This window comes from Panulirus ornatus, chromosome 65 (genome assembly GCF_036320965.1).
Source record: "Panulirus ornatus isolate Po-2019 chromosome 65, ASM3632096v1, whole genome shotgun sequence".
Taxonomy (NCBI): Eukaryota; Metazoa; Arthropoda; class Malacostraca; order Decapoda; family Palinuridae; genus Panulirus; species Panulirus ornatus.
In genome coordinates, this window is record NC_092288.1 from 23261246 (window position 1) to 23289228 (window position 27983).

At 44.3% G+C, this 27983-nt stretch overlaps 2 protein-coding genes across 3 annotated transcripts in view; one reads left to right on the plus strand and one right to left on the minus strand.

The window, feature by feature from the left end:
* LOC139746610 (carbohydrate sulfotransferase 9-like) overlaps nucleotides 1–290 on the minus strand; it is a 36596-nt gene extending 36306 nt beyond the window's left edge. Inside the window, exon 1 of one of the 2 annotated variants that reach the window (XM_071658020.1) lies at nucleotides 175–290. The gene's annotated coding sequence lies outside the window, so the exon portion shown is untranslated. Of the gene's footprint in view, nucleotides 1–126 lie in introns of both variants that reach the window. The other variant, XM_071658021.1, reaches the window with a different exon arrangement.
* On the plus strand, nucleotides 188–27977 carry LOC139746612 (uncharacterized). The gene is made up of 5 exons (XM_071658028.1): nucleotides 188–281; nucleotides 24931–25057; nucleotides 26004–26222; nucleotides 26619–26745; nucleotides 27045–27977. Exons 2-4 carry the CDS (start codon nucleotides 25004–25006, stop codon nucleotides 26739–26741), a joined length of 396 nt encoding a protein of 131 aa, XP_071514129.1. The 5' UTR covers nucleotides 188–281; nucleotides 24931–25003; the 3' UTR covers nucleotides 26742–26745; nucleotides 27045–27977.
* The last annotated feature ends 6 nt before the right edge of the window (nucleotides 27978–27983 follow it).

A 27983-nucleotide genomic window follows, 5' to 3' on the forward strand; every position in this document is an offset into this window, starting at 1 on the left:
CTGGTCGCTGAGTCTCACACTCACCTCAGTCGTGTGTGTGTGTGTGAGGAAGCTGGTCGCTGAGTCTCTCACTCACCTCAGTCGTGTGTGTGTGTGAGGAAGCTGGTCGCTGAGTCTCTCACTCACCTCAGTCGTGTGTGTGTGTGTGAAGAAGCTGGTCGCTGTCTCACTCACCTCAGTCGTGTGTGTGAGTGTGAGGGCGGGTGGCGCGTTCCCTCCTGTCCCCGGTCTTCAGATGTGACTACATCAGGGGCCAGGCCGGACCCCACCTCACCCAGCAGGTTAGCGAGTGTGAGTCAGCGGGTGGAGAGCACTCTCAAACCCCTCCGCCTTGTACAGATATAAGGCCAGAGCTGTAACGTCCAAGTGATAAACTTAGTGTCCACTGAACTACTAGGATTATACTGCTAATTGCATGTACGGTTGTTGTGGTTGGTGTTCATCAGCGGCGTTTTTTTGTGTTTAGTACATTATTATTTTATTTTATTTTTTTTTTTTTTTTGGCTTGTGTCAACGAAACTGTTTATTGAGTTTCCCTTTATCACCTGCAATCGTATTTCACTTCTTCCCTTGTTCTATTCATACATTACAAGGGTTTCGTCACATCTTTCGTAAAATCTTAACAGTAAATGCAAGAGTTTTGGAGAGAGGGGCAAGTATGCAGTCTGTTGTGGATGAGAGAGCTTGGGGAGTGAGTCAGTTGTTGTTCGCTGATGATACAGCGCTGGTGGCTGATTCGGGTGAGAAACTGCAGAAGCTGGTGACAGAGCTTGGTAAAGTGTGTGAAAGAAGAAAGCTGAGAGTAAATGTGAATAAGAGCAAGGTTATTAGGCACAGTAGGGTTGAGGGACAAGTCAAATGGGAGGTAAGTTTGAATGGGGAAAAACTGGAGGAAGTGAAGTGTTTTAGATATCTGGGAGTGGATTTGGCAGCGAATGGAACTATGGAAGCGGAAGTGAGTCACAGGGTGGGGGGAGGGGGCGAAGGTTCTGGGAGCCTTGAAGAATGTGTGGCTGGCGAGAACGTTATCTCGGAGAGCAAAAATGGGAATGTTTGAAGGAATAGTGGTTCCAACAATGTTGTATGATTGCGAGGCGTGGGCTATAGATAGAGTTGTGCGGAGGAGGGTGGATTGTTGGAAATGAGATGTTTGAGGACAATATGTGGTGTGAGGTGGTTTGATCGAGTAAGTAATGAAAGGGTAAGAGAGATGTGTGGTAATAAAAAGAGTGTGGTTGAAAGAGCAGAAGAGGGTGTTGAAATGGTTTGGGCACATGGAGAGAATGAGTGAGGAAAGATTGACAAAGAGGATATATGTGTCAGAGGTGGAGGGAATGAGGAGAAGTGGGAGACCAAACTGGAGGTAGAAAGATGAATGAAAAAGATTTTTAGCGATCGGGGCCTGAACATACAGGAAGGTGAAAGGCGTGCAAGGCGATGAAGTGGAACGATGTGGAACGGGGTGGACGAGTTGTCAGTGCATTGAACCAGGGCATGTGATCGTCTGGGGTTAACCATGGAAAGTTTTGTGTGGCCTGGATGTGAAAAGGGAGCTATGGTTTCGGTGCATTACACATGACAGCTAGAGACTGAGTGTGAACGAATGTGGCCTTTGTTGTCTTTTCCGAGCGCTACCTTGCGCGCGCAGGAGGGGAGGGGGTTGCCATTTCACGTGTGGCGGGATGGTGACGTAAATGGATGAAGGCAGCAAGTATGGATATGTACAGGTGTATATATCTATATGTCTGTGTATCTATATGTATGTATACGTTCAAATGTATAGGTATGTATATGTGCGTGTGTGGACGGGTATGCATATACATGTGTATGTGCGTGGGTTGGGCCATTCTTTCGTCTATCTTGTGCTACCTCGCTGGCGCAGGAGACGGCGACTAGGTATAATAAATAAAAATAAGATATATATATATATATATATATATATATATATATATATATATATATATATATATATATATATATATATATATATGGATCATCGTGAGGTGCCTATGGATTGGCGAAATACCTGTCTCGTGCTACTGCATAAAGGCAAAGGGAACAAAAGTGAATGTTCAAATCACAGAGGTATATGTTTAGTAAGTTGTATGGTACAGTGGTGGTGGCAGGTACAGAACATCAGACTGGGGTGGAACTTTGTGGTTTCAGGAGTGGTAGAGGATGTGTGGATCGTGTGTTTTCAATGGAGAATATATATATGAGAAATGTTTGGAGAATCAGGAGAATTTGTATGTGTCATTTATGGATCTGGAGAAGGCGTATGATACGGTTGATAGAGATGCCTTGTGGAGAGTGTTACGAATATGTATTGTGCGAGTAAAGCTGCTGGAATTGGAGTTATTACTAAGAGAGTAAGGCATATGTGCGACGAGGAAGAGAGAACTGTGAGTGATTTCCAGTGATGTTGGGTCTATGGCACAAGTGTTTAATCTGTTTATGGATGGGGTGGTAAGGGGGATGAATGATAGGGTTTTGAAGAGAGTGGTAAACCTGCAGTCTGCCAGAGGCAGGGGGAAGGGGCTGGAAGGTGAGTCAGTTACTGTTTGCTGATGACACGGTGCTGGTATCAGCTTCGAGTAACAGACTGCAGAAGTTGGTTGTTGAGTTTCAGACGGTGTGCGGAAGGAGAAAGTTGATAAGACATGTGAATAACAGTAAAGTTTGTGGGTTTAGCGCAGAGAGAAGTTGGTATGTGAGTTTGGACAGGGAGACACTGGAATAAGTGGTAGTGTTCTGAATATTCGGGATTGGACATGGCAGCGAATGGAACCAAGGGAGTTGAAGTGAGCCATAGGGTGGGTGAGGGGGCGAGGGTTCTGGGTGCACTGAGAAATGAGTAGAAAAAAAGGCCACTGTCCCGACGGTGCCGGGTGATTGCGAGTCGTGGGCTTTAACAAAATAAAGCAGAGGGTGAATGTTTTGGAAATGGAATGTATGAGGACAAAATATGGTGTCAGGAAGGTTGATTTACTAAGTTATGATTGGGAAATATATAGATGGAATGGTATGAGGAGTTTGAAGGTGAAAGCTGATGAAGGCGTGCTGAAATTGCTTGGGCATTTGGAAAGGATGAATGAGGAGAGACTGGAAGTGGAGGGAGCAAAGTAAAGAGGGAGCCAAGATGGTGGAAGGACAGAGTAAAAGATGCTCTGAGTGTCCAGAGGGTGTGAAGCGCTAAGAGAGCCAGCCACGCCCATCAATTGGGACCATAGACCATCAAATGTAATATGTTGTGTGTACGTCTGTTTGGGGAAAGTGTGGGCAGTTTTAGCAGTAGATATTCAGTGTTCTTATTGTGGTAGTTACATCGTGGGCATAAACTGCACCTGTGGGTGACGTACCCGAGCATAGATTGGAGAGTGTGACTCGTGTATGTCTGGGGAGTGTAGATTCAGTTGGGTGTACGTATGTCTGGTAGGAGAGTGCTGAAAACTTGAGTTGCGAGGTTTGGCTGTTTGGTGATCAGCAGTCACTTCTGTGAGTATGTGTTTTGTCAGTGTTGTGTTTCTTGGAGGTTTGAGGAGGTGTGAGGTTTCCTGGAATATGAGGCAGGTGTTTGGAGGGTGTGTGAGGAGAGGTTGTTGAAGTGTGAGGCTTTGGGGAACTTTTTAATGTCTGTTTGGAGTGTGGTTATTCACAGAATGATTTGTGTCGGAGTCAAGTAATGTTGCACAGAATTGAATGCCCATTATGTTAAAGTGGTATTGCATTGTTTCATTGCGTAAGTGTTGCGTGTTAGTGGTGGCTAGGCGTCATTGCGTAAGTGTTGAGTGTTAGTGGTGGCTAGGCGTCATTGCGTAAGTGTTGAGTGTTACGGTGGCTAGGCGTCATTGCGTAAGTGTTGAGTGTTAGTGGTGGCTAGGCGTCATTGCGTAAGTGTTGAGTGTTAGCGATGGCTAGGCGTCATTGCGTAAGTGTTGAGTGTTACGGTGGCTAGGCGTCATTGCGTAAGTGTTGAGTGTTAGTGGAGGCTAGGCGTCATTGCGTAAGTGTTGAGTGTTAGTGGTGGCTAGGCGTCATTGCGTAAGTGTTGAGTGTTAGCGGTGGCTAGGCGTCATTGCGTAAGTGTTGAGTGTTAGCGATGGCTAGGCGTCATTGCGTAAGTGTTGAGTGTTAGTGGTGGCTAGGCGTCATTGCGTAAGTGTTGAGTGTTAGCGATGGCTAGGCGTCATTGCGTAAGTGTTGAGTGTTACGGTGGCTAGGCGTCATTGCGTAAGTGTTGAGTGTTAGTGGAGGCTAGGCGTCATTGCGTAAGTGTTGAGTGTTAGTGGTGGCTAGGCGTCATTGCGTAAGTGTTGAGTGTTAGCGGTGGCTAGGCGTCATTGCGTAAGTGTTGAGTGTTAGTGGTGGCTAGGCGTCATTGCGTAAGTGTTGAGTGTTAGCGATGGCTAGGCGTCATTGCGTAAGTGTTGAGTGTTAGTGGTGGCTAGGCGTCATTGCGTAAGTGTTGAGTGTTAGCGATGGCTAGGCGTCATTGCGTAAGTGTTGAGTGTTAGCGATGGCTAGGCGTCATTGCGTAAGTGTTGAGTGTTAGTGGTGGCTAGGCGTCATTGCGTAAGTGTTGAGTGTTAGCGATGGCTAGGCGTCATTGCGTAAGTGTTGAGTGTTACGGTGGCTAGGCGTCATTGCGTAAGTGTTGAGTGTTAGCGATGGCTAGGCAGCCAGTAATCGTCCAAATATATCCCATTATGTGTGGTTTACAACTTTCTTCAATATACTTTTGAGAGAGTGGACTACGAGGAAGGGTGAGGCGAAGTTTAGGGTGGAGCGGATGAGTTAAGGGTCAACTCATGTCGAAACCTGGTGGTACTTGGTGTTAATTGAACATTGAGTTTGTGGGTTGACTTTGTGTTGCTATTTTTGGTGTGGGGGAGAATGCCCTGTGTGTGTGTGTGTGTGTGTGTGTGTGTGTGTGTGTGTGTGTGTGTGTGTCACAAGTGGTGCCTGGAATAGCAGGTGTGTTGCTCAGTGGGAGGAAGTGCCCACTGAATAGGGAACTGGAGAAAAAAAAAAAAGCCATTATTTCCCTGTGACGAGACGTGGCCCAGCCTGGCAGCTGCAGACCCTCCCAGGAATTATCAGTTATCTGATTACGATAAATTTATTAAGAAAAAAAAACTATGTGTGTTATCACGTTCAAATGGCGATGCATCTCGTCAACCTAATATAACACTAACAAAAGATTCAAATGATAATGAATTCAGTCTCTCGAATACTTTTGACTACTTGAGCACGACGGTACGACCCTTGAGCACGACGGTACGACCCTTGAGCACGACGGTACGATCCTTGAGCACGACGGTACGACCCTTGAGCACGACGGTACGACCCTTGAGCACGACGGTACGACCCTTGAGAACGACGGTACGATCCTTGAGCACGACGGTACGATCCTTGAGCACGACGGTACGATCCTTGGGCACGACGGTACGACCCTTGAGCACGACGGTACGATCCTTGAGCACGACGGTACGATCCTTGAGCACGACGGTACGACCCTTGGGCACGACGGTGCGATCCTTGAGTACGACGGTACGATCCTTGAGCACGACGGTACGACCCTTGAGCACGACGGTACGACCCTTGAGCACGACGGTACGACCCTTGAGCACGACGGTACGATACATCATAGTACACTTAACGACGTTCATAGATAAACGCCGTCGTGGTCAACGAGGTTATCTCTTAAAGGACGTGAACATTGCACTGAAGAATCATCCCGTCTTGACCAAGGGTCGTAACGGTACGATATAGGGTTCTGTAGTTGTACCCTCTCGAGGTCTGGATTGGAGAGGAAGACATGAGTAAAAGGATGACGTAACAGAAGCGTCCACATGGTATGCGCATGCGCGAGGTAGCATCCAGTCTTCCCGAACCGTCTTTGGTAAATTTTTTCATTCATCTCCTCATTATTCGGTAGATTAGTTCATTAATTATCAGGTAGATCAAATTCCAAAGGGAGAAAAAATATCAAAATCTTGAGTATCTGACGATTTACTCGACTTTATAATCAACTAAGTCAATTTTTTAAGGTATTTGGCAGTAATCTCCAAATTAAGTGCCATACTGTACAAGAAATGTGAATTTTAAGGCATTAGATTTTCCAGTTATCGAGCAATTGGAAGAACGACCTGCCTCACATAGATTAAGGAGGAGGTTATTATTATTACAGAGAGTATATAAGACGGTAGAGGTACAAAGCTGACTAATGATAGGAAAAAAATACAGCAAACTGGCACCATCTTGGAGTTGCCAGCGGTCACTTAGTTATGTGGCATATAAAGATTAATTACTTGATTAATATCATTTCTGCTTGAGATGAGCAGGTCAAGTGTTTAATCATTTCTCCTTGTGCTCCTTCAGCATTGACCTTGGGGATTCTTATCTCACCCACATCAAAAGGACTCGTTGGTCTTATTTTGCTTTAGATATAATGTGCAGTGGCGTATCTAGGGTATGACAGATAGGGCAAGTGCCCTGGGCGCCACTTGAAGGGGGGTCGCCACTTGAAGGGGGGTCGCCACTTGAAGGGGGTTGCCACTCAATATCTTTGTTTTGTGACCTATGCTACACGGTTGACATTCTTAACAGTTTGATATCATAAGATCAAACACGAAACTCGCTTACTTGTTAACTTTAAGTAATATTTTGCTACTATCAGTTGTATGACCACTTCTACCTTACAATCTGGATCAGATAAGTCAGTTGAAGTCTTTAAGATTCTATCTATATATATATGTGTATAAGTTTGGCTTAACTCTTCAACAGCTTATAATTGTAATGTATATATTTTCATATACATCCACTGTATGTACATACTTAATCAAGCCAGGGGCGCAATCTCAATGCTTGCTATAGGCGCTATTTACCCCCCAAGATACGCCCCTCATAATATGTATGAACAATATTGCTTTGTTAATTTAGGGCTGAACTGTAAGTAGCCTTGTTAATTTAGGGCTGAATTGTACGTAGCCTTGTTAATTTTGGGCTGAATTGTACGTAGCCTTGTTAATTAAGGCTCGCGCAGCCCTCAGCCTTTCAGAGCTGATGCGCGCATCATCTTAGGGCAACTGGTCAACACATTAGGGCAAGTGCCCATCATATTAGGGCAAGTGCCCATCACATTAGGGCAAGTGCCCATCACATTAGGGCAAGTACCCATCATATTAGGGCAAGTACCCATCAGATTAGGGCAAATAACCATCACGTTAGGGCAATTAACCATTACGTAATGGCTCGTACCGATCAATTAGGGGAAGGTAAGACAAGTTGCAGACTGCTTCAGTCATGTTGGGGCTTCTACAGTAGTCACCATGTTAGGGCTGGTACAGTCACTATGTTAGGGCTGGTACAGTCACTATGTTACGGCAGGTACAGTCACTATGTTAGGGTTGGTACAGTCACTTTGTTAGGGCTGGTACAGTCACCATGTTAGGGCTGGTACAGTCACTATGTTAGGGCTGGTACAGTCACTTTGCTATGGTTGGTACAGTCAGTATGTTAGGACTGGTACAGTCACTATGTTAGGGCTGGTACAGTCACTATGTTAGGGCTGGTACAGTCACTATGTTAGGGCTGGTACAGTCACTATGTTAGGGCTGGTACAGTCACTATGTTAGGGCTGGTACAGTCACCATGTTAGGGCTGGTACAGTCACCATGTTAGGGTTGGTACAGTCACCATGTTAGGGCTGGTACAGTCACTATGTTAGGGCTGGTACAGTCACTATGTTAAGGCTGGTACAGTCACTTTGTTAGGGCTGTCACAGTCACTATGTTAGGGCTGGTACAATCACTATGTTAGGGCTGATACAATCATTATTTTAGGGCTGGTACAGTCATATGTTAGGGCTGGTACAATCACTATGTTAGGCTGGTACAGTCACTGTGTTAGGGCTGGTACAGTCACCATGTTAGGGCTGGTACAGTCACTATGTTAAGGCTGGTACAGTCGCTATGTTAGGGCTGGTACATTCACTATGTTAGGGCTGGTACAGTCACCATGGTAGGGCTGGTACAATCATTATGTTAGGGTTGGTACAGTCTCTACGTTAGTGCTGGTACAGTCACCATGTTAGGACTGGTACAGTCACTATGTTAGGGCTGGTACAGTCACCATGTTAGGGCTGGTACAGTCACTGTTTTAGGGCTGGTACAATCACTATGTTAGGGCTGGTACTGTCACCATGTTAGGACTGGTACAATCATTATGTTAGGGCTGGTACAATCACCATGTTAGGGCTGGTACAATCATTATGTTAGGCTGGTACAATCACCATGTTAGGGCTGGTACAGTCACCATGTTAGGGCTGATACAATCACTATGTTAGGGCTGGTACAGTCACCATGTTAGGACTGGTACAATCATTATGTTAGGGCTGGTACAATCACCATGTTAGGGCTGGTACAATCATTATGTTAGGCTGGTACAATCACTATGTTAGGGCTGGTACAGTCACTGTGTTAGGGCTGGTACAGGCACTGTGGTACAGTCACCATGCTAGGGCTAGTAATATCATCACGTTAGGGCTGATACAGTCACTATGTTAGGACTGGTGCAGTCACCATGTTAGGGTTGGTACAGTCACTGTGGTACAGTCACCATGTTTGGGCTGGTACAATCACCATGTTAGGGTTGGTACAGTCACTGTGGTACAGTCACCATGTTTGGGCTGGTACAATCACCATGTTAGGGTTGGTACAGTCACTGTGGTACAGTCACCATGTTAGGACTGGTACAATCATTATGTTAGGGCTGGTACAGTCACCATGTTAGGGCTGGTACAGTCACCATGTTAGGGCTGATACAATCACTATGTTAGGACTGGTGCAGTCACCATGTTAGGACTGGTACAGTCACTATGTTAGGGCTGATACTGTCACCATGTTGGGGCTCGTACAGTCGTTATGTTAGGGCTTGTACAGTCACTATGTTAGGGCTGATACTGTCACCATGTTGGGGCTGGTTTAGTCGTTATGTTAGGGTTGGTACAGTCACCAGTTAGGGTTGATACAGTCATTATGTTAGGGCTGGTGCATTCACCACGTTATGGTTTGGTACAGTCACCATATTAGGGTTGGTGCAGTCACTATGTTAGGGCTGGTACAGTCATTATGTTAGGGCTGGTACAGTTACTATGTTATGACTAGTGCAGTCACTGTGTTAGGGCTGGTACAGTCACTATGGTAGGGCTTGTGCAGTCACCATGTTAGGGTTGGTACAGTCACCATGTTAGAGTTCGCACAGTCATTATGATGCTGGTACAGTCACTATGTTAGGGTTGGTACAGCCATTATGTTAGGGCTGGTACAGTCACCATGTTAAGGCTGGCACAGTCACCATATTAGGGCTGATGCATTCACTATGTTAGGGCTGTTACAGTCACCATGTTAGGGTTGGTACAGTCATCATGTTAGGCCTGGTGCAGTCACTATGATAGGGCTGGTACAGTCACCATGTTAGGGTTGGTACAGTCAGTATCTTGGAGCTGGTACAGTCACCATGTTAGGGCTGGCACAGTCACCATGTTAGGGTTGGTACTGTCAGTATCTTGGAGCTGGTACAGTCACCATGTTAGGGCTGGTACAGTCACCATGTTAGGGCTGATGCATTCACTATGTTAGGGCTGTTACAGTCACCATGCTAGGGTTGGTACAGTCATCATGTTAGGCCTGGTGCAGTCACTATGATAGGGCTGGTACAGTCACCATGTTAGGGTTGGTACAGTCAGTATCTTGGAGCTGGTACAGTCACCATGTTAGGGCTGGTACAGTCACCATGTTAGGGTTGGTACAGTCAGTATCTTGGAGCTGGTACAGTCACCATGTTAGGGCTGGTACAGTCACAGTGTTAGGGCTGGTACAGTCACCGTGTTATGGTTGGTTCAGTCACCATATTAGGGCTGATGCATTCACTATGTTAGGGCTGGTGCAGTCACCATGTTAGGGTTAGTACAGTCAATAAGTTAGGGCTGGTACAGTCACTATGTTAGGGCTTGTGCAGTCACTATGTTATTGCTGGTACAGTCATCATGTTAGGGCTGATACAGTCATTATGTTAAGGTTAGTACAGTCACTATTTTAGGTCTGGTATATTCACCATGTTACAACTAATACAGTCACCATTTTAGGGGTAGTGTTGTCACTATGTTATGACTAATACAGTCACTATGTTATTTATAGTACGGGCACCATGTGACGGATGATACAGTCACCATGTTATGGCTGGTACAGTCACCATGTTACTGCTGGTACAGTCACCATGTTACTGCTGGTACAGTCACCATGTTACTCCGGGTAGTCACCATGTTACAGCTGGTACAGTCACCATTTTACTCCTGGTACAGTCACCATGTTACTGCTGGTACAGTCACCATGTTACTCCTAGTACAGTCACCATGTTACTCCTAGTACAGTCACCATGTTGCTGCTGGTACAGTCACCATGTTACTCCTGGTACAGTCGCCATGTTACTGCTGGTACAGTCACCATGTTACTGCTGGTACAGTCACCATGTTACTGCTGGTACAGTCACCATGTTACTCCTGGTACAGTCGCCATGTTACTGCTGGTACAGTCGCCATGTTACTGCTGGTACAGTCACCATGTTACTGCTGGTACAGTCATCATGTTACTGCTGGTACAGTCATCATGTTACTGCTGGTACAGTCACCATGTTACTGCTGGTACAGTCACCATGTTACTGCTGGTACAGTCATCATGTTACTGCTGGTACAGTCATAATGTTACTGCTGGTATAGTCACCATGTTACTGCTGGTACAGTCACCATGTTACTCCTGGTACAGTCGCCATGTTACTCCTGGTACAGTCGCCATGTTACTCCTGGTACAGTCATCATGTTACTGCTGGTACAGTCACCATGTTACTGCTGGTACAGTCACCATGTTACTGCTGGTACAGTCATCATGTTACTGCTGGTACAGTCACCATGTTACTGCTGGTACAGTCATCATGTTACTGCTGGTACAGTCACCATTTTACTCCTGGTACAGTCACCATGTTACTGCTGGTACAGTCACCATGTTACTGCTGGTACAGTCACCATGTTACTCCTAGTACAGTCACCATGTTGCTGCTGGTACAGTCACCATGTTACTCCTGGTACAGTCGCCATGTTACTGCTGGTACAGTCACCATGTTACTGCTGGTACAGTCACCATGTTACTCCTAGTACAGTCACCATGTTACTCCTAGTACAGTCACCATGTTGCTGCTGGTACAGTCACCATGTTACTCCTGGTACAGTCGCCATGTTACTGCTGGTACAGTCACCATGTTACTGCTAGTACAGTCACCATGTTACTGCTGGTACAGTCACCATGTTACTCCTGGTACAGTCGCCATGTTACTGCTGGTACAGTCGCCATGTTACTGCTGGTACAGTCACCATGTTACTGCTGGTACAGTCACCATGTTACTGCTGGTACAGTCATCATGTTACTGCTGGTACAGTCATCATGTTACTGCTGGTACAGTCACCATGTTACTGCTGGTACAGTCATAATGTTACTGCTGGTACAGTCGCCATGTTACTGCTGGTACAGTCGCCATGTTACTCCTGGTACAGTCATCATATTAAGGTTAGCAAACTTAACATGTTACGGATGATACAGTCACCATGTTAGGACTAATACAGTCACCAGGTTATAACGACTAGAGTAACCATGTTGTGGCTACTACAGTCACCATGTTATGGCTGGTACAGTAACCATATTGGGGCTAGTACAGTCACCATGTTATGGCTGGTACAGTAACCATATTGGGACTAGTACATTCAACATGGTATGGCTGGTACAGTAACCATACTGGGACTAGTACAGTCACCAAGTTATGGCTGGTACAGTAACCATATTGGGGCTATACAGTCACCATGTTATGGCTGGTACAGTAACCATATTGGGGCTATACAGTCACCATGTTATGGCTGGTACAGTAACCATATTGGTGCTAGTACAGTCACCATGTTATGACTGGTACAGTAACCATACTGCAACTAGTACATTCATCAAGTTATGATTCCTACAGTAACCATATTGGGGCTATACAGTCACCATGTTATGACTGGTACAGTAACCATATTGGGGCTAGTACAGTCACCATGTTATGGCTGGTCCAGTAACCATATTGGGGCTAGTACCGTTGCCATGTTATGGCTGGTCCAGTAACCATATTGGGGCTAGTACAGTCACCATGTTATGGCTGGTCCAGTAACCATATTGGGGCTAGTACAGTCACCATGTTATGGCTGGTACAGTAACCATATTGGGGCTAGTACAGTCACCATGTTATGGCTGGTCCAGTAACCATATTGGGGCTAGTACAGTCACCATGTTATGGCTGGTCAGTAACCATATTGGGGCCAGTACAGTCACCATGTTATGGCTGGTACCGTAACCATACTGGGACTAGTACAGTCACCAAGTTAAGGTTAGTACAGTAACCATACGGGACTAGTACAGTCACCATGTTATGGCTGGTACAGTAACCATATTGGGGCTAGTACCGTTGCCATGTTGTGGCTGGTACACTAACCATACTGGGACTAGTACATTCATCAAGTTATGATTCCTACAGTAACCATATTGGGGCTAGTACAGTCACCATGTTATGGCTGGTACAGTAACCATATTGGGGCTAGTACAGTCACCATGTTATAGCTGGTCCAGTAACCATATTGAGGCTAGTACAGTCGCCATGTTATGGCTGGTACAGTAACCATATTGGAGCTAGTACAGTCACCATATTAGGGGTAGTGTAGCCAATATGTTATGAGTAATACAGTCACTCTGTTATTTATTGTACAGTCACCATATTACGGCTGGTACAGTCACCATATTAAGGGTAGTGTAGTCACTATGTCATGACTAATACAGTCACTATTTTATTTATAGTACAGGCGCCATATGACGGATGATACAGTCACCATGTTAGAGCTTGAACACTCACCATTTATTATGGCTGATACAGTCACCATGTTATGTCTGGTATAGTCATCATATTACGACTAGTACAGTCACCAGGTTACCTGTAGTAGGGTCACCATGTTACAGTTAATATAGTCACCATGATTTTGCAGGAACGTATTACTCCTGGTACAGTCACCATGTTACTCCTGGTACAATCACCATGTTACTCCTGGTACAGTCACCATGTTATGTCTGGTATAGTCAGGTTACCTGTAGTAGGGTCACCATGTTACAGTTAATATAGTCACCATGATTTTGCAGGAACGTATTACTCCTGGTACAGTCACCATGTTACTCCTGGTACAATCACCATGTTACTCCTGGTACAGTCACCATGTAACTCCTGGTACAGTCACCATGTTACTGCTGGTACAGTCATCATGTTACTCCTGGTACAGTCACCATGTTACTGCTGGTACAGTCGCCATGTTACTCCTGGTACAGTCACCATGTTACTGCTGGTACAGTCATCATATTACTCCTGGTACAATCACTATGTTACTGCTGGAACAGTCGCCATGTTACTCCTGGTACAGTCATCATATTAAGGTTAGCAAACTTAACATGTTACGGATGATACAGTCACCATGTTAGGACTAATACAGTCACCAGGTTATAACGAGTAGAGTAACCATGTTGTGGCTACTACAGTCACCATGTTATGGCTGGTACAGTAACCATACTGGGACTAGTATAGTTACCATGTTATGACTGGTACAGTAACCATACTGGGACTAGTATAGTTACCATGTTATGACTGGTACAGTAACCATATTGGGGCTATACAGTCACCATGTTATGACTGGTACAGTAACCATATTGGGGCTATACAGTCACCATGTTATGGCTGGTACAGTAACCATATTGGGGCTAGTACAGTCACCATGTTATGGCTGGTACAGTAACCATATTGGGGCCACTACAGTCACCATGTTATGGCTGGTACCGTAACCATACTGGGACTAGTACAGTCACCAAGTTAAGGTTAGTACAGTAACCATACGGGACTAGTACAGTCACCATGTTATGTCTGGTACAGTAACCATATTGGGGCTAGTACAGTTGCCATGTTGTGGCTGGTACACTAACCATACTGGGACTAGTACATTCATCAAGTTATGATTCCTACAGTAACCATATTGGGGCTAGTACAGTCACCATGTTATGACTGGTACAGTAACCATATTGGGACTAGTACAGTCACCATGTTATGGCTGGTCCAGTAACCATATTGGGGCTAGTACAGTCACCATGTTATGGCTGGTCCAGTAACCATATTGGGGCTAGTACAGTCACCATGTTATGGCTGGTCCAGTAACCATATTGGGGCTAGTACAGTCACCATGTTATGGCTGGTCCAGTAACCATATTGGGGCTAGTACAGTCACCATGTTATGGCTGGTCCAGTAACCATATTGAGGCTAGTACAGTCACCATGTTATGGCTGGTACAGTAACCATATTGGAGCTAGTACAGTCACCATGTTATGGCTGGTACAGTAACCATATTGGGGCTAGTACAGTCACCATGTTATGGCTGGTCCAGTAACCATATTGGGGCTAGTACAGTCACCATGTTATGGCTGGTCCAGTAACCATATTGGGGCTAGTACAGTCACCATGTTATGGCTGGTCCAGTAACCATATTGAGGCTAGTACAGTCGCCATGTTATGGCTGGTACAGTAACCATATTGGAGCTAGTACAGTCACCATATTAGGGGTAGTGTAGCCAATATGTTATGAGTAATACAGTCACTATGTTATTTATTGTACAGTCACCATATTACGGCTGGTACAGTCACCATATTAAGGGTAGTGTAGTCACTATGTCATGACTAATACAGTCACTATGTTATTCATAGTACAGGCGCCATATGACGGATGATACAGTTACCATGTTAGAGCTTGAACACTCACCATCTATTATGGCTGATACAGTCACCATGTTATGTCTGGTATAGTCATCATATTACGACTAGTACAGTCACCAGGTTACCTGTAGTAGGGTCACCATGTTACAGTTAATATAGTCACCATGATTTTGCAGGAACGTATTACTCCTGGTACAGTCACCATGTTACTGATGGTACAGTCACCATGTTACTCCTGGAACAGTCATCATGTTACTGCTGGTACAGTCACCATGTTACTGCTGGTACAGTCACCATGTTACTCCTGGTACAGTCACCATGTTACTCCTGGTACAGTCGCCATGTTACTCCTGGTACAGTCACCATGTTACTCCTGGTACAGTCACCATGTTACTCCTGGTACAGTCACCATGTTACTGCTGGTACAGTCACCATGTTACTGCTGGTACAGTCATCATGTTACTGCTGGTACAGTCATCATGTCACTCCTGGAACAGTCGCCGTGTTACTCCTGGTACAGTCACCATGTTACTGCTGGTGCAGACACCATGTTACTGCTGGTACAATCACTATGTTACTGCTGGTACAGTCGCCATGTTACTCCTGGTACAGTCATCATATTAAGGTTAGCAAACTTAACATGTTACGGATGATACAGTCACCATGTTAGGACTAATACAGTCACCAGGTTATAACGAGTAGAGTAACCATGTTGTGGCTACTACAGTCACCATGTTATGGCTGGTACAGTAACCATATTGGGGCTATACAGTCACCATGTTATGGCTGGTACAGTAACCATATTGGGGCCACTACAGTCACCATGTTATGGCTGGTACCGTAACCATACTGGGACTAGTACAGTCACCAAGTTAAGGTTAGTACAGTAACCATACGGGACTAGTACAGTCACCATGTTATGTCTGGTACAGTAACCATATTGGGGCTAGTACAGTTGCCATGTTGTGGCTGGTACACTAACCATACTGGGACTAGTACATTCATCAAGTTATGATTCCTACAGTAACCATATTGGGGCTAGTACAGTCACCATGTTATGGCTGGTACAGTAACCATATTGGGGCTAGTACCGTTGCCATGTTGTGGCTGGTACAGTAACCATACTGGGACTAGTACATTCATCAAGTTATGATTCCTACAGTAACCATATTGAGGCTAGTACAGTCACCATGTTATGGCTGGTCCAGTAACCATATTGGGGCTAGTACAGTCACCATGTTATGGCTGGTCCAGTAACCATATTGGGGCTAGTACCGTTGCCATGTTATGGCTGGTCCAGTAACCATTGGGGCTAGTACAGTCACCATGTTATGGCTGGTCCAGTAACCATATTGGGGCTAGTACAGTCACCATGTTATGGCTGGTACAGTAACCATATTGGGGCTAGTACAGTCACCATGTTATGGCTGGTCCAGTAACCATATTGGGGCTAGTACAGTCACCATGTTATGGCTGGTCCAGTAACCATATTGGGGCTAGTACAGTCACCATGTTATGGCTGGTACCGTAACCATACTGGGACTAGTACAGTCACCAAGTTAAGGTTAGTACAGTAACCATACGGGACTAGTACAGTCACCATGTTATGGCTGGTACAGTAACCATATTGGGGCTAGTACCGTTGCCATGTTGTGGCTGGTACACTAACCATACTGGGACTAGTACATTCATCAAGTTATGATTCCTACAGTAACCATATTGGGGCTAGTACAGTCACCATGTTATGGCTGGTACAGTAACCATATTGGGGCTAGTACAGTCACCATGTTATAGCTGGTCCAGTAACCATATTGAGGCTAGTACAGTCGCCATGTTATGGCTGGTACAGTAACCATATTGGAGCTAGTACAGTCACCATATTAGGGGTAGTGTAGCCAATATGTTATGAGTAATACAGTCACTCTGTTATTTATTGTACAGTCACCATATTACGGCTGGTACAGTCACCATATTAAGGGTAGTGTAGTCACTATGTCATGACTAATACAGTCACTATTTTATTTATAGTACAGGCGCCATATGACGGATGATACAGTCACCATGTTAGAGCTTGAACACTCACCATTTATTATGGCTGATACAGTCACCATGTTATGTCTGGTATAGTCATCATATTACGACTAGTACAGTCACCAGGTTACCTGTAGTAGGGTCACCATGTTACAGTTAATATAGTCACCATGATTTTGCAGGAACGTATTACTCCTGGTACAGTCACCATGTTACTCCTGGTACAATCACCATGTTACTCCTGGTACAGTCACCATGTTATGTCTGGTATAGTCAGGTTACCTGTAGTAGGGTCACCATGTTACAGTTAATATAGTCACCATGATTTTGCAGGAACGTATTACTCCTGGTACAGTCACCATGTTACTCCTGGTACAATCACCATGTTACTCCTGGTACAGTCACCATGTAACTCCTGGTACAGTCACCATGTTACTGCTGGTACAGTCATCATGTTACTCCTGGTACAGTCACCATGTTACTGCTGGTACAGTCGCCATGTTACTCCTGGTACAGTCACCATGTTACTGCTGGTACAGTCATCATATTACTCCTGGTACAATCACTATGTTACTGCTGGAACAGTCGCCATGTTACTCCTGGTACAGTCATCATATTAAGGTTAGCAAACTTAACATGTTACGGATGATACAGTCACCATGTTAGGACTAATACAGTCACCAGGTTATAACGAGTAGAGTAACCATGTTGTGGCTACTACAGTCACCATGTTATGGCTGGTACAGTAACCATACTGGGACTAGTATAGTTACCATGTTATGACTGGTACAGTAACCATACTGGGACTAGTATAGTTACCATGTTATGACTGGTACAGTAACCATATTGGGGCTATACAGTCACCATGTTATGACTGGTACAGTAACCATATTGGGGCTATACAGTCACCATGTTATGGCTGGTACAGTAACCATATTGGGGCTAGTACAGTCACCATGTTATGGCTGGTACAGTAACCATATTGGGGCCACTACAGTCACCATGTTATGGCTGGTACCGTAACCATACTGGGACTAGTACAGTCACCAAGTTAAGGTTAGTACAGTAACCATACGGGACTAGTACAGTCACCATGTTATGTCTGGTACAGTAACCATATTGGGGCTAGTACAGTTGCCATGTTGTGGCTGGTACACTAACCATACTGGGACTAGTACATTCATCAAGTTATGATTCCTACAGTAACCATATTGGGGCTAGTACAGTCACCATGTTATGACTGGTACAGTAACCATATTGGGACTAGTACAGTCACCATGTTATGGCTGGTCCAGTAACCATATTGGGGCTAGTACAGTCACCATGTTATGGCTGGTCCAGTAACCATATTGGGGCTAGTACAGTCACCATGTTATGGCTGGTCCAGTAACCATATTGAGGCTACTACAGTCACCATGTTATGGCTGGTCCAGTAACCATATTGGGGCTAGTACAGTCACCATGTTATGGCTGGTACAGTAACCATATTGGGGCTAGTACAGTCACCATGTTATGGCTGGTCCAGTAACCATATTGGGGCTAGTACAGTCACCATGTTATGGCTGGTCCAGTAACCATATTGGGGCTAGTACAGTCACCATGTTATGGCTGGTACAGTAACCATATTGGGGCTAGTACAGTCACCATGTTATGGCTGGTCCAGTAACCATATTGGGGCTAGTACAGTCACCATGTTATGGCTGGTCCAGTAACCATATTGGGGCTAGTACAGTCACCATGTTATGGCTGGTACCGTAACCATACTGGGACTAGTACAGTCACCAAGTTAAGGTTAGTACAGTAACCATACGGGACTAGTACAGTCACCATGTTATGGCTGGTACAGTAACCATATTGGGGCTAGTACAGTCACCATGTTATAGCTGGTACAGTAACCATATTGGGGCTAGTACCGTTGCCATGTTGTGGCTGGTACAGTAACCATACTGGGACTAGTACATTCATCAAGTTATGATTCCTACAGTAACCATATTGGGGCTAGTACAGTCACCATGTTATGGCTGGTACAGTAACCATATTGGGGCTAGTACAGTCACCATGTTATGGCTGGTCCAGTAACCATATTGGGGCTAGTACAGTCACCATGTTATGGCTGGTACAGTAACCATATTGGAGCTAGTACAGTCACCATATTAGGGGTAGTGTAGCCAATATGTTATGAGTAATACAGTCACTATGTTATATATAGTAGTCACCATATTACGGCTGGTACAGTCACCATATTAAGGGTAGTGTAGTCACTATGTCATGACTAATACAGTCACTATGTTATTCATAGTACAGGCACCATATGACGGATGATACAGTCACCGTGTTAGAGCTTGAACACTCACCATTTATTATGGCTGATACAGTCACCATGTTATGTCTGGTATAGTCATCATATTACGACTAGTACAGTCACCAGGTTACCTGTAGTAGGGTCACCATGTTACAGTTAATATAGTCACCATGATTTTGCAGGAACGTATTACTCGTGGTACAGTCACCATGTTACTGCTGGTACAGTCATCATGTTACTCCTGGTACAGTCACCATGTTACTCCTGGTACAGTCACCATGTTACTCCTGGTACAGTCGCCATGTTACTCCTTGTACAGTCAGCCATGTTACTGCCTGGTACAGTCAGCCATGTTACTCCTGGTACAGTCACCATGTTACTCCGGTACAGTCACCATGTTACTGCTGGTACAGTCATCATGTTTACTGCTGGTACTGTCATCATGTTACTGCTGGTACAGTCCATCTGTACTCTGGTACAGTCACGCGTGTTACTGCTTGGTGCAGTCACCATGTTACTGCTGGTAGCATGTCACCTATGTTACTGCTTGGTACATCACTATGTTACTGCTCCTGGAACAGTCGCCATGTTACTCCTGGTACAGTCATCATATTAAGGTTAGCAAACTTAACATGTTACGGATGATACAGTCACCATGTTAGGACTAATACAGTCACCAGGTTATAACGAGTAGAGTAACCATGTTGTGGCTACTACAGTCACCATGTTATGGCTGGTACAGTAACCATATTTGGGCTAGTACAGTCACCATGTTATGGCTGGTACAGTAACCATACTGGGACTAGTACAGTTACCATGTTATGACTGGTACAGTAACCATATTGGGGCTATACAGTCACCATGTTATGACTGGTACAGTAACCATATTGGGGCTAGTACAGTCACCATGTTATGGCTGGTACAGTAACCATATTGGGGCTAGTACAGTCACCATGTTATGGCTGGTACAGTAACCATATTGGGGCCACTACAGTCACCATGTTATGGCTGGTACCGTAACCATACTGGGACTAGTACAGTCACCAAGTTAAGGTTAGTACAGTAACCATAGGGGCTAGTACAGTCACCATGTTATGGCTGGTCCAGTAACCATATTGGGGCTAGTACCGTTGCCATGTTATGGCTGGTCCAGTAACCATATTGGGGCTAGTACAGTCACCATGTTATGGCTGGTCCAGTAACCATATTGGGGCTAGTACAGTCACCATGTTATGGCTGGTACAGTAACCATATTGGGGCTATACAGTCACCATGTTATGGCTGGTCCAGTAACCATATTGGGGCTAGTACAGTCACCATGTTATGGCTGGTCCAGTAACCATATTGGGGCTAGTACAGTCACCATGTTATGGCTGGTACCGTAACCATACTGGGACTAGTACAGTCACCAAGTTAAGGTTAGTACAGTAACCATACGGGACTAGTACAGTCACCATGTTATGGCTGGTACAGTAACCATATTGGGGCTAGTACAGTCACCATGTTATAGCTGGTACAGTAACCATATTGGGGCTAGTACCGTTGCCATGTTGTGGCTGGTACAGTAACCATACTGGGACTAGTACATTCATCAAGTTATGATTCCTACAATAACCATATTGGGGCTAGTACAGTCACCATGTTATGGCTGGTACAGTAACCATATTGGGGCTAGTACAGTCACCATGTTATAGCTGGTCCAGTAACCATATTGAGGCTAGTACAGTCACCATGTTATGGCTGGTACAGTAACCATATTGGAGCTAGTACAGTCACCATATTAGGGGTAGTGTAGCCAATATGTTATGAGTAATACAGTCACTCTGTTATTTATTGTACAGTCACCATATTACGGCTGGTACAGTCACCATATTAAGGGTAGTGTAGTCACTATGTCATGACTAATACAGTCACTATTTTATTTATAGTACAGGCGCCATATGACGGATGATACAGTCACCATGTTAGAGCTTGAACACTCACCATTTATTATGGCTGATACAGTCACCATGTTATGTCTGGTATAGTCATCATATTACGACTAGTACAGTCACCAGGTTACCTGTAGTAGGGTCACCATGTTACAGTTAATATAGTCACCATGATTTTGCAGGAACGTATTACTCCTGGTACAGTCACCATGTTACTCCTGGTACAATCACCATGTTACTCCTGGTACAGTCACCATGTTATGTCTGGTATAGTCAGGTTACCTGTAGTAGGGTCACCATGTTACAGTTAATATAGTCACCATGATTTTGCAGGAACGTATTACTCCTGGTACAGTCACCATGTTACTCCTGGTACAATCACCATGTTACTCCTGGTACAGTCACCATGTAACTCCTGGTACAGTCACCATGTTACTGCTGGTACAGTCATCATGTTACTCCTGGTACAGTCACCATGTTACTGCTGGTACAGTCGCCATGTTACTCCTGGTACAGTCACCATGTTACTGCTGGTACAGTCATCATATTACTCCTGGTACAATCACTATGTTACTGCTGGTACAGTCATCATATTACTCCTGGTACAATCACTATGTTACTGCTGGTACAGTCATCATGTTACTCCTGGTACAGTCATCATGTTACTCCTGGTACAGTCATCATGTTACTCCTGGTACAGTCACCATGTTACTGCTGGTACAGTCGCCATGTTACTCCTGGTACAGTCACCATGTTACTGCTGGTACAGTCATCATATTACTCCTGGTACAATCACTATGTTACTGCTGGTACAGTCATCATATTACTCCTGGTACAATCACTATGTTACTGCTGGTACAGTCATCATGTTACTCCTGGTACAGTCATCATGTTACTCCTGGTACAGTCATCATGTTACTCCTGGAACAGTCGCCATGTTACTCCTGGTACAGTCACCATGTTACTGCTGGTACAGTCATCATAGTAAGGTTAGCAAACTTAACATGTTACGGATGATACAGTCACCATGTTAGGACTAATACAGTCACCAGGTTATAACGAGTAGAGTAACCATGTTGTGGCTACTACAGTCACCATGTTATGGCTGGTACAGTAACCATATTTGGGCTAGTACAGTCACCATGTTATGGCTGGTACAGTAACCATACTGGGACTAGTACAGTTACCATGTTATGACTGGTACAGTAACCATATTGGGGCTATACAGTCACCATGTTATGACTGGTACAGTAACCATATTGGGGCTATACAGTCACCATGTTATGGCTGGTACAGTAACCATATTGGGGCTAGTACAGTCACCATGTTATGGCTGGTACAGTAACCATATTGGGGCCACTACAGTCACCATGTTATGGCTGGTACCGTAACCATACTGGGACTAGTACAGTCACCAAGTTAAGGTTAGTACAGTAACCATACGGGACTAGTACAGTCACCATGTTATGTCTGGTACAGTAACCATATTGGGGCTAGTACAGTTGCCATGTTGTGGCTGGTACACTAACCATACTGGGACTAGTACATTCATCAAGTTATGATTCCTACAGTAACCATATTGGGGCTAGTACAGTCACCATGTTATGACTGGTACAGTAACCATATTGGGGCTAGTACAGTCACCATGTTATGGCTGGTCCAGTAACCATATTGGGGCTAGTACAGTCACCATGTTATGGCTGGTCCAGTAACCATATTGGGGCTAGTACAGTCACCATGTTATGGCTGGTCCAGTAACCATATTGAGGCTAGTACAGTCACCATGTTATGGCTGGTACAGTAACCATATTGGAGCTAGTACAGTCACCATGTTATGGCTGGTACAGTAACCATATTGGGGCTAGTACAGTCACCATGTTATGGCTGGTCCAGTAACCATATTGGGGCTAGTACAGTCACCATGTTATGGCTGGTCCAGTAACCATATTGGGGCTAGTACAGTCACCATGTTATGGCTGGTCCAGTAACCATATTGAGGCTAGTACAGTCACCATGTTATGGCTGGTACAGTAACCATATTGGAGCTAGTACAGTCACCATATTAGGGGTAGTGTAGCCAATATGTTATGAGTAATACAGTCACTATGTTATTTATTGTACAGTCACCATATTACGGCTGGTACAGTCACCATATTAAGGGTAGTGTAGTCACTATGTCATGACTAATACAGTCACTATGTTATTCATAGTACAGGCACCATATGACGGATGATACAGTTACCATGTTAGAGCTTGAACACTCACCATCTATTATGGCTGATACAGTCACCATGTTATGTCTGGTATAGTCATCATATTACGACTAGTACAGTCACCAGGTTACCTGTAGTAGGGTCACCATGTTACAGTTGATATAGTCACCATGATTTTGCAGGAACGTATTACTCCTGGTACAGTCACCATGTTACTGATGGTACAGTCACCATGTTACTCCTGGAACAGTCATCATGTTACTCCTGGTACAATCACCATGTTACTGCTGGTACAGTCATCATGTTACTCCTGGAACAGTCGCCATGTTACTCCTGGTACAGTCACCATGTTACTCCTGGTACAGTCATCATGTTACTCCTGGTACAGTCATCATAGTAAGGTTAGCAAACTTAACATGTTACGGATGATACAGTCACCATGTTAGGACTAATACAGTCACCAGGTTGTAACGAGTAGAGTAACCATGTTGTGGCTACTACAGTCACCATGTTAGGGATGGTACAGTAACCATATTGGGACTAGTACATTCAACATGGTATGGCTGGTACAGTAACCATACTGCAACTAGTGCATTCATCAAGTTATGGTTAGTACAGTAACCATATTGGGGCTAGTACAGTCACCATGTTATGGCTGGTACAGTAACCATATTGGGGCTAGTACAGTTGCCATGTTGTGGCTGGTACAGTAACCATATTGGGGCCACTACAGTCACCATGTTATGGCTGGTACCGTAACCATACTGGGACTTATACAGTCACCATGTTATGGCTGGTACAGTAACCATATTGGGGCTATACAGTCACCATGTTATGGCTGGTACAGTAACCATATTGGGGCCACTACAGTCACCATGTTATGGCTGGTACCGTAACCATACTGGGACTAGTACAGTCACCAAGTTAAGGTTAGTACAGTAACCATACGGGACTGGTACATTCACCATGTTATGTCTGGTACAGTAACCATATTGGGGCTAGTACCGTTGCCATGTTGTGGCTGGTACAGTAACCATACTGGGACTAGTACATTCATCAAGTTATGATTCCTACAGTAACCATATTGGGGCTAGTACAGTCACCATGTTATGACTGGTACAGTAACCATATTGGGGCTAGTACAGTCACCATGTTATGGCTGGTCCAGTAACCATATTGGGGCTAGTACAGTTACCATGTTATGACTGGTACAGTAACCATATTGGAGCTAGGACAGTCACCATATTAGGGGTAGTGTAGCCAATATGTTATGAGTAATACAGTCACTATGTTATTTATAGTACAGTCACCATATTACGGCTGGTACAGTCACCATATTAAGGGTAGTGTAGTCACTATGTCATGACTAATACAGTCACTATGTTATTCATAGTACAGGCACCATATGACGGGTGATACAGTCACCATGTTAGAGCTTGAACACTCACCATTTATTATGGCTGATACAGTCACCATGTTATGTCTGGTATAGTCATCATATTACGACTAGTACAGTCACCAGGTTACCTGTAGTAGGGTCACCATGTTACAGTTAATATAGTCACCATGATTTTGCAGGAACGTATTACTCCTGGTACAGTCACCATGTTACTGCTGGTACAGTCACCATGTTACTCCTGGTACAGTCACCATGTTACTCCTGGCACAGTCGCCATGTTACTGCTGGTACAGTCATCATAGTAAGGTTAGCAAACTTAACATGTTACGGATGATACAGTTACCATGTTAGGACTAATACAGTCACTAGGTTATAACGAGTAGAGTAACCATGTTGTGGCTACTACAGTCACCATGTTAGGGATGGTACAGTAACCATATTGGGGCTATACAGTCACCATGTTATGGCTGGTACAGTAACCATATTGGGGCCACTACAGACACCATGTTATGGCTGGTACCGTAACCATACTGGGACTTATACAGTCACCATGTTATGGCTGGTACAGTAACCATATTGGGGCTATACAGTCACCATGTTATGGCTGGTACAGTAACCATATTGGGGCCACTACAGTCACCATGTTATGGCTGGTACCGTAACCATACTGGGACTAGTACAGTCACCAAGTTAAGGTTAGTACAGTAACCATACGGGACTGGTACAGTCACCATGTTATGTCTGGTACAGTAACCATATTGGGGCTAGTACCGTTGCCATGTTGTGGCTGGTACAGTAACCATACTGGGACTAGTACATTCATCAAGTTATGATTCCTACAGTAACCATATTGGGGCTAGTACAGTCACCATGTTATGGCTGGTACAGTAACCATATTGGGGCTAGTACAGTCACCATGTTATGGCTGGTCCAGTAACCATATTGGGGCTAGTACAGTCACCATGTTATGGCTGGTACAGTAACCATATTGGAGCTAGTACAGTCACCATATTAGGGGTAGTGTAGTCACTATGTCATGACTAATACAGTCACTATGTTATTTATAGTACAGGCACCATATGACGGATGATACAGTCACCATGTTAGAGCTTGAACACTCACCATTTATTATGGCTGATACAGTCACCATGTTATGTCTGGTATAGTCATCATATTACGACTAGTACAGTCACCAGGTTACCTGTAGTAGGGTCACCATGTTACAGTTAATATAGTCACCATGATTTTGCAGGAACGTATTACTCCTGGTACAGTCACCATGTTACTGCTGGTACAGTCATCATGTTACTCCTGGTACAGTCGCCATGTTACTCCCAGTACATTCATCATGTTACTGCGTGTACAGTCACCATGTTACTCCTGGTACACTCATGATGTTACTCCTGGTACAGTCGCCATGTTACTCCTGGTACAATCACTATGTTACTCCTGGTGCAGTCATCATAGTAAGGTTAGCAAACTTAACATGTTACGGATGATACAGTCACCATGTTAGGACTAGTACAGTCACCAGGTTATAACGAGTAGAGTTACCATTTGGGGCTACTACAGTCACTATATTGTGGATAGTACAGTAACCATATTGGGGCTATACAATCACCATGTTATGGCTGGTACAGTACCCATATTGGGGCTAGTACAGTCACCATATTAGGGGTAGTGTAGTCACTATTTTATGACTAATACAGTCACTATGTTATTTATAGTACAGGCACCATGTGACGGATGATACAGTTACCATGTTAAAGCTTGAACACTTACTATTTTATTATGGCTAATACAGTCACCAGGTTACCTGTAGTAGGGTCACCATGTTACAGTTAATATAGTCACCATGATTTTGCAGGAACGTATTACGACTGGTACAGTCACCATGTTACTGCTGGTAAAGTCACCGTGCTCCGGCTGGTACAGTCACCATGTTACTGCTGGTACAGTCGCCATGTTACTCCTGATACAGTCATCATAGTAAGGTTAGCATACTTAACATGTTATGGAAGATACAGTCACCATGATAGCGAGTAGAGTAATCATGTTGGGGCTAGTACACTCACCATGTTATGGCAGGTACAGTCACCATATTAAAGATAGTGTAGTCACTATGTTATGACTTATACAGTCACTGTTATTTATAGTACAGGCACCATATGACGGATGATACAGTCACCTTGTTATGTCTATGATAGTCATCATATTACAACTAGTATAGTCACCAAGTTACCTGTAGTAGGGTCACCATGTTACAATTAATATAGTCACCATGATCTTACAGGAATGTACCAGGACTGATGCAGTCACCATGTTACGGCTTATAGAGTCTTCATGTTACTACTGGTGCAGTCATCAAGTTACTTCGTACAGTTATCAAGTTAATGCTGGTAGAGTTATCAAGTTACTACTAGTACAGTCAAGTTACTGCTAGTAAAGTCATCAAGTTACTACTGATACAGTAACCATATTGGGGCTTGTACAGTCACCATGTTAGGGATGGTACAGTAACCATACTGGGGCTAATACAGTTACCACATTATGGCTGGTAGAGTAACCATGTTAGGGTAGATGCAAACATGTTGGGTCAGGTAGGTCATCATACTTGGGCTGGTACTCTTATCTTTGCTGTGGATGGTAGTCATCACGTTTTGGTTGGTTGGTGCAGGTAGGCATCATGCTTTAGCTAGTATCAAACCCATGTCATAGCTGGTTTTGACAATATTAAGGCTGGTAATGTCCCACATTAGGGCTGTGACAGTCACCATGTTAGAGCTCATAACGCCCAAATGTTCGGCCTGGTGCAGCCAACATGTTAGGATGGGTACAGTTTGGTGTGGTACAATCACTATGCCAGAGCTGGTAAAGTTACCATTTTAGGGCTTGTACAGTCATCATATATTAGGATTGGTAGTCACTACATCAGGACTAATGCAGTCACCAATTCAAGACTGGTGAGGTTATTATATTGAAGCAGCACCCCCTAAACTCATTACAGTGGGTCATGGGAAAGGATATTCTGTGTAATCCACACCAAGTTCATGAATATGAATATTTACCTTATACATAAGCTTTGGTGAGCGTGAGATGATGTTAAACCTTTATTGGTACAGGGTATTGGTATGAAAAAGGGTTTTATTCAAAAATGTTTATTTAGAAATAACAGCTTCATTAACTAATACAAGTAGCAAGATGGTGATACATTTCATATGAAATTTTGAAA

Coding starts and splice junctions, on each gene's coding strand:
- LOC139746612 (XM_071658028.1), top strand. CDS start 25,004: ATGTTACTCCTGGCACAGTCGCCATGTTACTGCTGGTACAGTCATCAT. Junction 25,058..26,003: donor GGTACAGTCATCATAGTAAG/GTTAGCAAACTT, acceptor ATGATTTTGCAG/GAACGTATTACTCCTGGTAC. Junction 26,223..26,618: donor GGTGCAGTCATCATAGTAAG/GTTAGCAAACTT, acceptor ATGATTTTGCAG/GAACGTATTACGACTGGTAC.